The sequence below is a fragment of the Ranitomeya imitator genome, chromosome 10 (genome assembly GCF_032444005.1).
Source record: "Ranitomeya imitator isolate aRanImi1 chromosome 10, aRanImi1.pri, whole genome shotgun sequence".
Classification (NCBI taxonomy): domain Eukaryota; kingdom Metazoa; phylum Chordata; class Amphibia; order Anura; family Dendrobatidae; genus Ranitomeya; species Ranitomeya imitator.
This window is the reverse complement of record NC_091291.1, coordinates 36,052,311-36,063,065: the sequence shown is the minus strand read 5'-3', so window position 1 is coordinate 36,063,065 and position 10,755 is coordinate 36,052,311. Positions and strand designations below refer to the sequence as shown.

Genomic DNA, 10,755 nt, shown 5'->3' with positions numbered 1-10,755 from the left:
GGCAGGTGCCTAGCGAACAGAGCAGAATGTAACGGAACCGCGCCTGCACACCCTGCGGCGGTATCCTAAGGAAGAGACAAGAAGGGAAGGATATTGTGGAACAGTGAGAAACGAGATCAGCACAAAGGAGAACCAGTAGGAGTCGTGCCGTGAGACCGAGGCAACATCCTACTGAGGCGCGTAGCCGGTGGCCGGAAAATCGCGGGAGTAACTGACTCTAGGCCTTACTTCAAACTCCGCAGGACAGTTAATTATAGGTTGGCTGTCTCACCTAAACACCTACGAAGACATAGGGGGCAACGCGTGGAGAGGGGCGTCTCTAGGGTCCCGGAAGACCTCCAAGCCTTCCCGTCATACGGTTGCGTCCTAGCCATAACATACCTGGGGGACGAGAAACTAGTAACATCTGGAACAAGAGAGAGAGAATTAGAAAGAACGAACAAGAACAGCAGTTGTGAGGACTATTCCGAATGCTCAGCAGGGTAGTACTACAACACACAGTCGCTAGTGGTAGGCACTGATTTCCACCTGCAAAGGGAACTCTGGATGTGCCATCGGACCGGCCGGTCTCAGATAGCCCTGTTAATCGTGCTCTGGATTGAGGATCCTGAAGTCTTCAGTAAAGAGGTAAAGAGAAGGCAACCCTGTGTCCTCGTTATTGACTGCACCTCACACCATCACCATCCACCTTACTGGGAAGCCCTGGGGACATACTTCACCTGTGGGAAGGTATACCATCCAGCTGCCATTCCATCACCCCAGCGGACCCCACAGCAGCGTCGGTCACCCTGACCGAACACCACAGGTGGCGTCACAAAACCTTGACATACTCCTATCACCTTTTATTGGACGCCCCTTAGCAGGGTCGCGAACCGGGTCTAGCCACCGTGACAGCCTCAGAACCGAACCAGAGAGGCCCGATACCGAGAACTCGTGGCCCTGTGTCTGGGGGCGCTCCATAATAACCTATCTTGGTATTGCAGACCCCCCAGTCCTCTAATAACCTTGGTCGCTCTTCTCTGCAACCGCTCTAGTTCAGCTATGTCTTTCTTATCCACCGGAGACCAGAACTGTGCACAGTATTCTAAGTGTGGTCGAACTAGTGACTTGTATAGAGGTAAAATTATGTTCTCCTCATGAGCATCTATGCCTCTTTTAATGCATCCCATTATTTTATTTGCCTTTGTAGCAGCTGCCTGACACTGGCCACTGAATATGAGTTTGTCAATCACCCATGCACCCAGGTCTTATTCATTGACGGTTTTGCCCAGAGTTGTAGAATTAAGCATATAGTTATACATCTTATTACTTCTCCCCAAGTGCATGACCTTACATTTATCCCCATTAAAGCTCATTTGCCGTTTATCAGCCCAAGCTTCTATTTTACATAAATCATCCTGTAATATAAAATTGTCCTCCTCTGTATTGATTACCCTGCAAAGTGTAGTGTCATCTGCAAATATTGAAATTCTACTCTGAATGCCCCCTACAAGGTCATTAATAAATATGTTAGAAAGAAGAGGGCCCAATACTGACCCCTGTGGTACCCCACTGCTAACCGCTACCCAGTCCGAGTGTGCTCCATTAATAAACACCCTTTGTTTCCTATCCCTGAGCCAGCTCTTAACCCACTTACACATATTTTCCCCTATCCCCATTATTCTCATTTTATGTATCAACCTTTTGTGTGGCACCGTATCAAAAGCTTTTCAAAAGTTCATATACACCACGTCCACTGGGTTCCCGTGCAACTTAAATAAAGACCCGAGTGCCGGCCAAAAATGCGCAGTTAGAATATTGTCAACAAGAGAGAAACCAAGGATCGGGCATCCAAAGAAATATTAGGATATCTTTATTGTGAACGCTATCGAGAAAAAAGCAGAACAAATCCACAGAATAAAAAATCTATAAACACATCAACGTGCGCAAAATGACCAATCCATGTCCCAAGTCATGGACAGAAAGGACAACCGACCCCATACTGACAATAAGAGCAGGAGGGCCCAGGAAAATGCAATAATAGGAAAAAATATTCAATAAGTGCAAAAGACTCTGATATCAATGCAATAAAGGATGGAAAGAGAATTAGTAAAGCATTGCAGAAAATGGCTGGCAATACTCTGCCCTGAAAAAGTATTCACACCCCATGAACTTTTACACATTTATTCACGTTACATCAACAAACTGAAATGTTTTTTTATTGGGAATTGATGTGATACCAACACAAGGTAACAAGTGTTTGTGAAGAGTAGAGGAAATGACACATGGGTTCTTAAATATTTAAAAATATAATCTCTAGTAACAGCGATATACGAGAAATAATGTTTTTGTTCCTGTTTCCAAAATTGGTCTCTTGTGTCTACAAGAATAGGGAGTTACCCACCACTACTCTTGGGCTATCTGCACAAAAGCTGTTCCACTCAGCATGTCCACATGGACTTTTCCTCTCTGAACCCTGTTCACACAGGTAATATACAGATGATCAGGTTTTTAAATACATCAGATAGGGATTACATACATCAGTTAGGACTGCTCTGATATGGGTATACCTTGACGTTTGGTGGAGCAGCTTAGTATAAATTTTTTGCAAAAAACGTTTCAACCAAATACCCTGTTTTTTACATCTTTTTACTAGCACTTGCGGATTACTGTGATTTTTTGAAATGGAGAGTTTTTGGTTCTACTATGCTCTTTTGTGTCTACAAGGTAACAAGTGTTTGTGAAGAGTAAAGGAAGGAAAAGGAAAGGGTTCCTAAATATTTAAAAAATAGAATCTCTAGTAATCGCAATATAAGAGAAATAATATTATAACATGAAAGATAAAAGGACTCATTATTTAAATATATGGAAACCCTAGAATTAGATTAGTAATGGGAAGAGCTGGGATTTTATAGTATGTTGTGTTTTTTATGTATTCTTGGCATATGATTACATCTCTGTGCATGTGGGTAAAAAGAATTCTGAAACTTAAAAACATCACTAACAGTCGCCATGAAGTTCTGTGCCGTTCCTCTGGACCCTAAACTGTCACCCATGATGCCCACATCACAGTGTATAGGGCAGAGCAGGGCAGGAGCCGCTGCCTGGCAGGAGCCACCTGAGGGTTTTGTGACCTCTGACCTCTGGTCACCTGCACACGACCAACTGCCGTTTACTTTCAACTGTCGGCTGAAGTGATTGCACCGAGGTCTACAGGCGGGAAGAAAATACTGAGAATGGCGACTACTGGACGAGGAGAAGAGGGCGAGAGGAGGAGCGAGGAGAAGAGGAAGAGAGAGGAGAAGAGGAAGAGGGAAGAGGAGAGTGATACCACTGATGGATTCAGGAAGAAGAGAAGAGAGGAGAAGAGAGAGGAGAAGAGAGTGGAGAAGAGGAAGAGAGAGGAGGTGAGTATTACCACTGCTGGATTCAGGAAGAAGAGGAGAGAGGCCGAAGACGATGGATTGGAGGAAGGAGAACCAACACCTGGATGCAGCAGAGACACCGGAACATCCAGCCCCTACGCCGGGCTTGACATGACCAACTTTGCCTTCCATAAGGTCTTGGGTAGAGGCAGCTTTGGAAAAGTAAGTTTCATATTTTTTTTATCAATCTATATTTGTCATTGTATCTTCATCTGTTATTTTCTCTAGATAGATATTCATTGACATCTTCTTCTATGGCACTTTACATTATACCACAATTGGGATCCGAGTGAACTAAAAATTCAACCCATAGATCAAGTAGACTTGGGCTTTTGGGGGGGGTAACCTTGGCAAAATGTTGGCGCAGAAAGAGAGCCGATGGATCTATTTATTGAGAACCGTGGTCCCCCAAGGCCTCAATGAAACCACGGGCTTTTCTGCATTTCTATAATTGTTTAGTATTCTCCACTGAGTAATATTTCTTATCCTAATTTTAATTATGTTTGTTGTTGGGTGTTTTGCTTTTAATACTGTTTTCTTCTGCTTTATTAATTAGAGACATCATATCAAGTAGTCCTACTTCTTTTGTCTTGTCCTCATAATGATATGAATAGGTCCGGTCTCGCAGATGTATTCGCCATGGACCATTTTAATTATGTTGTTCGTTTATGTTTGTGTCATGAAATTTGTATATTATATGTTAATAAGTTAGGGAGTAGGTATATAACATGTTTTTTGTTGTTCAATCTTGTGCATGAGATTAAATGTGGCAATATAGGGGATTATATTTAATATATCTATTAAAATTTGGGTTTAATATATCTAGCTATATTATGTATATTTTGATAGGACACTATATTAGGTAATATTTATTATTGCTGTTGTTTTTATTTAAATATACGGAATTTATATAATTGATTGTAAATATGATTATTAATTGTATGTGATTAATTTACACGATTCATATATTGATATATATTTGTGCACTCGGTTTCTTTCTTTATTATACTTCACACATGACTTATAAACATATGTAATTTTTGTTAGATTTAATAATTATGCACTTTTTGCACTTTATAAATAGATACATATAAGCCCATATTTCCTAAAAATCCCCCTTTTTCAACAACGGCACCTTGTTGCCTGCCCGTATTCCCTCTATTCTTATTCATAGCTCCATTATGTTCTTTGTGATTCTCGGCGCCCGGTTGGCGCATGCGCAGGTCAGGAACTTCCCCGTGGCTTCCTGCCTTGCTCACCATGGTGACGCATGGCGTTCCACGCTTGCGTTCCAGACGCGATGAGCAGGAAGTCACTATTTACGAGGGAGGAAGTCCAGGAACCGGCGCATGCGCAGTACATCACCGGTGATGCCGACATTACCATCAGCTGTGTACGGGGATATCTATAGATGGGCAGTTTCATGAGCAGCACACATGCCCCCTGCTGAGGAAGCCATTATGGCGAATCGGCGCTATCAGGGTATTTGAGGGCATGGACACCAGGATAATACTTTATGGAAGTAACATGATATAGTTTACAGATGGGCATTAGCCTTTACGAATGCCCCTATTTTCACTAGGCTCTTTATCAGTCTAATTATCTGGTTACCACAACAAAGATTTTGGCACTGAGCATTTTCTATTGAGTGTTGATGGGGAGATATTTAAAAGGGATTAAATGTTCTTTGGCATTTATCATTATTATATTTGTCTAATTGTTCATAATTCCTGGTCTCTGTATGACCCTTAATAATTTTGTGATATTCCCTTGTTTTAATTTTAATATTTATATGTGAAATAAATTATTTAATTTTAAAGATACGTTATTTTGGTTTTTCCTCTATTTTCTCTCTTGTACATACAGTACATGGGGGATTTGATTAATTATTCTTCTATGGAATGGCTGACAAAACACACAAACGCTCCTATGACCCCATGATTATTTCACATATTGGCTCACCTCATCACCATAGTTAGGTTTAGTGCTGCTATAAACGGGTATTCTGATTCACTGAAGAGCTGATCTCTGGGATTCCATCTGTGGGGAGTTGGGGTGACAGTTTATTTCCATGTACTGGTCCATATATGATGCTATCAGGATACAATATATGCTTTGACCTTTATGTTTTTAAATCAGCTGCACATTCATAGAAGACCAATACTGAACCCCAACCAGCTCCAAATGCCATCGTGTTTGTCCTATTTATTCCCAGATGGTGATAATGGAATTATGGAAGGCCTCTCCATAGAGCATTCATGGAGCAGATAGTGTTTCATGCTAATCGATAAGCATTGTTCTGCTATAAAGTCCAGGCAGACTCACAAACCACTCAGTCCACCTGTTTCTTGTGCAGCAGATAAATTAGTTGTTTTCCACCTACCATACACATTTTCCAACCATAACCTATTCCTTTATTCAGGTGGTCCTGACATCAGTCCCAGGCCGAAACATCTGTATGGCTGTGAAGATGATCAAGAAGAAGGAGGTTAATGAGAACATCATTATGAGAGAGCGGCGGATACTCCTGGCGGCCCGAGACTGCCCATTCCTATGTCACCTGTATGCCGCACACCAGTCTCGGAAGCGTGTGTATTTCATCATGGAATATCTGTCCGGCGGCAGCCTCGAGGCTTTGATTGAGACGAATGGCTCTCTGAACATCGACTATGTAAGGTGAGAAAGAGGAAGATATACCAAAAAGAGGGAGGAGGGGTGGAAATAAAAGCTGAGGTTGGGATGGAGCTGGGAAAGGACTGGCAGGGAATGTGGCCCAGGCAGGAAGGAGGTTCCAGCGATGACACTGATTCTACACTCTGTTCTCTCCATCAGATTCTACACAGCAGAGATCGTATGTGGCCTCCAGTTCCTTCACGGACACAACATCGTCCACCGGTAAGCAGAACTTTCCTCCTTCTCTCTGTCCCCTTTACGTTCTAGTAATATTGCCCCCAACTTTCCTGGGCTCCTGTCTCCCTATTCTACCTGATCTTGTAGTGACCCATTTTCTATCTCCTGTATCAGTCGGCAGATTTCTTACTCTGATGTTTTTTTTCATTGCAGAGATATTAAGCCGGATAACATCATGTTGGATGCCGATGGCCACATCCGTATCATCGACCTTGGGCTTGCCCAAGATGGCGTCACCTCCTCCAATAACATCACTGGAGTGACGGGCACTTTCTATTACATGGCCCCTGAGGTGCTTCGCAAAAGAGGATATGGTACAGCAGTGGATTGGTGGAGCCTGGGGATCGTGGTGTCCGAGATGGCAACAGGACACTCCCCATTTTACACCGGCTCTGTCAGCAAAATGGCCCACAGAGCTATTACCAAAGGAGAGCCTGAAATTCCATCTTGGCTTGATGCTGACATGCAAGATCTTATCAAGAAGCTGCTGTGCAAAAAGCCTCAGAAGCGACTGGGTGTGAGCGGGAACATCCGAGAGCATCCATTCTTTACCACCATTGGCTGGGAGGATCTGGAGGAAAGGAGAGCACAGCCACCATTCATACCATTCAGGCCAGTTCTGGAGAAACATCTTATGCAGTGGCCGGAGGAAAAGAAAACCTTTAACCCCATAGCCGGCTTCAATTACGTGTCACCAAGCTGGGCCCGGTAAGATCAACTTTCTCTGAGGATAAATCCCATCAAATGTCCTTCTCACCTTGTGGCCATTATCACCGTCCTTGTCTTTTCCCAGTGTTTCTGCCAATGACCATTTCTCTGTTATTATTAGGTGGATGAGAAGATCTGGGCTGTGAAACCATCGAAGACCATCAGGTGAGTGGCCGCTGTACAAACAGGACACCGATTATACCCATACATCATATCTGATGTTTCCTAGGTGAATGGTTCATTATGATGGCCATTCCTCTATGATAACAGAAGATCCAGGAGATAGAAGTTGTTGAAATGTCTTCCTCTTATGTCTTGCAGGATGAGCCTGTGCCAACTGCCCAGAACTTTGTGCCTCCAGACCCGTGCCTGAGATCTCTGCTGCTGTTTGTCACCTCGGCTGCCCTAGAACATCATGTCTCTCCATAACATCTTCATGTCGGACCACTGCCATTGTGTCGCTGCACCAGGCCCTTTACTCTGCATCCTCCAATCCTGGGCTGGTTCTTCACATCACTCTGGCCCGAAGATCTTCTGCGCCATCGGGAGAGGCCTGTGCTAGTGTCCATCTTGTGAGTTCAGGAATAATAGTCTAATATGGGCCATTATCCCTGAACTCACCTCAGCACAGGCCGGGTAAGTATTTCACCCATCACATCCACGTCACCCACACTACATGATAGATTTAGGCCCCCACTACATGATAGGTATAGATCCACACTACATGATAGGTATAGGCCCACACTACATGATAGGTATAGGCCCACACTACATGATAGGTATAGGCCCACACTACATGATAGGTATAGATCCACACTACATGATAGGTATAGGCCCCCACTACATGATAGATTTAGGCCCCCACTACATGATAGGTATAGGCCCACACTACATGATAGGTATAGGCCCACACTACATGATAGGTATAGGCCCCCACACATAGACACATAGCATGTAGTTAGAGATTTCGGCTTTTGATCCTGGGATTTAATCTGATCGCCATATTTGGGGTCAGGAAGGAATTTTTCCCCCTAATATGAGGACAATTGGCCCATTCCTCATGGGGGTTTTCGCCTTCCTCTGGATCTACACGGCCTTAAATAGGTTTAGTACGATATATTAATAAGTAGATTCCCATATAAGTAGTCCAAAAAAGTTTTAAAAATAAAAAAAATCTGAAATAGTTTATTTTACACAAAACAAAAACATTCTAAATAACAATTAAGTAAAATATTTTAAAAAAATCTCACTTCCACACTTAACGGATTAGACTCGAGCCTTTGATCCTGGGATTTAATCTGATCGTCATATTTGGGGTCAGGAAGGAATTTTTCCTCTCTCATGAGAATAATTGGCCCCTTTCTCACGTGGGGTTTTCGCCTTCCTCTGGATCAACATGGCCCATAGATAGGTTTAGAAATTAGAATATATAAGTAGTTTCCTATGTTTATAACAAAAAAAAAATAAAAAAAAAAATAAGTATATATAGAATTTCTTTTTGGGTTTAAAAAAATAGTTAACATAAATATAAAAATAAATTAGTCTAAAAATAGAAAATTTCTAAATAAAATTACACTTAGGTATGACATATTAGTTATTATGAGCCCTTGATCCTGGGATTTATTCTGATCGCCATATTTGGGGTCAGGAAGGAATTTTCCCCCCTGATATGAGGATAATTGGCCGGTTCCTCACAGGGGGTTTTCGCCTTCCTCTGGATCAACACGGCCCATAGATAGGTTTAGTATAATAGAATAAATAAGTAGTTTCTTATGTTTATAATAAAAAATATATAATTTATGTAAAATAATATAAATAATAATATTTTTGATTTACAATAATTTAATTGACACAAATATAAATGTAAATTAGTCCAAAAATAGAAATTACTTTTATATTTTTATATAATAAACATTTATATAATAATAATATAATAATTTTATAGAATATATATTTTTAAATTAAACTTACGTATACACATTAGCTATGAGCCCTTGATCCTGGGATTTATTCTGACCGCCATGTTTTATTTGGGGTCAGGAAGGAATTTTTCCCCCTGATATGAGGATAATTGGCCGGTTCCTCACAGGGGTTTTTCGCCTTCCTCTGGATCAACACGGCCCATAAATAGGATTATTGTAATAGATTAATAATTTACACATCTACATATTAATAAAATATATAATTTATAACCCCCATCTATAAATAAATTATCTGTTTTTCCTCTACATCGTTGTTTTTGTCCTTATTTCATCCGACGTCCATGTAGTGAATGTGGGTTTGGCCCCTGACTCTTATTCTCCAGCACTATGGACCTTGATGGGGTCGTCCAGTCTCATGTAAGGTTTCTCCATATGGGTCAGAGGTAAAGCCCCAATGTGCTGTGAATAAAGACCAAACTGATCCCTTCTACACAAACCTCCTGCAGTAAGTGAACACCCGGCAGCAAATGCTGAACTTCCCTACAGCACCTCCAAAGGAGAAATTAGGTATTACACATTGTCCTCTGTAATCACGGAAATCATGGAAGTGTTGGGTCCTCCAGAGCAGAGAATGCTGTTTATTGGTCGTCTGCATTCTCACTAATGGATGAGAATACAGAACGGGTCCCTTCAGTTATCTCAGATTCCCATAAATGTCAACTGGATATTGGGTTTTCTAAACTGGTCAAGAACTTTAAAGGTTCCGGTGAAACTTCAGCTGTAACTTCGTCCCGGCACTGACTGACAGCCGGCTCAGAAGTGCATCAGTATATATCCGACTGTCAGTCAGTGTCAGGGCGCGATTGCAGGGGCAGCCCACCAAGGTCATCAGTGGGGCTCGGATCATGAGTGCACTGCCCCGGATCTCTAGTTAGCTTTTTTATTTGAATAAACTTTATAATCTGTACAGGCACACACACACGTGCAGGGTTTACCTGACACAGCCCCGTGGTGCGGCGGTGCGATCACCTTGTAACTCCTCCTCCCGCACCCCGATCCTCCTCATCGGTGCTAGCTACAGAAGAGGATTTATCTGTCCATGTGCAGAGCGACTGCACAGCACCGTGAGGAGGCAGAGAGTGGAAGTGAGCGGGTCTAATGCTGTGGGGGACAACAAGGCAGCCGATCCTGAGGAGAGGGGACACAAGTGCAGCCCACTCCTATCTGTGGCTGCTCTTCACACATGAGCTTCCTTCCACTCCTTTAATGCCACTACCAGGCTAGCATTAGGGCAGTCTGTCAGTGAGTGCCGGGGCATGGATACAGCCGCCGCGCTCTATGCATACAGTGATGATTGAACTTGCGCCAGATAACGCCATATCAGCAGGTTAATAGTGTTATTCTACATGACAGGTTCCCTTTAACCTATGATGTAGTTTTGTCACTGGTCTCTTAGGGCTGTATGAAACTGACTCAGTAGCAGAGCCCACTTCATATGCAGCAGATGCCGGCTATGCTAAATAGCCAAAAACCGCCTGTAACTGAAGCAACCGGAGCTTGCTCCAATCGCTGAAAGTTTATCCATTTAAAGGCCTCTGTCAGTCATTGAATGGTGAATGTAGGGAGCCCACCTGGAGATACGTCATCTGCAACTGTATCAGCGTGCGCAGCAGGTCCAAAGCGGAGCGGCGCGATTACGTCATTGAGCCGCGACACACGGAACGTGAATTTTGGTGCAATGACATCACTACATTCCTCTGTTCGAGTCCTGCCGCTGTCTGCTGCTGGACTTGCCGAGGTAAGTGTACGAG

At 42.8% G+C, this 10,755-nt stretch overlaps 1 protein-coding gene across 1 annotated transcript; it reads left to right on the top strand.

Annotated features, from left to right (window-relative positions):
- Positions 1-5,737: 5,737 nt before the first annotated feature.
- On the top strand, positions 5,738-7,467 carry LOC138651372 (protein kinase C delta type-like). Its single transcript, XM_069741512.1, has 5 exons — positions 5,738-6,080; positions 6,237-6,299; positions 6,468-7,022; positions 7,144-7,187; positions 7,344-7,467. Exons 1-4 carry the CDS (start codon positions 5,863-5,865, stop codon positions 7,166-7,168), a joined length of 861 nt encoding a protein of 286 aa, XP_069597613.1. The 5' UTR covers positions 5,738-5,862; the 3' UTR covers positions 7,169-7,187; positions 7,344-7,467.
- The last annotated feature ends 3,288 nt before the right edge of the window (positions 7,468-10,755 follow it).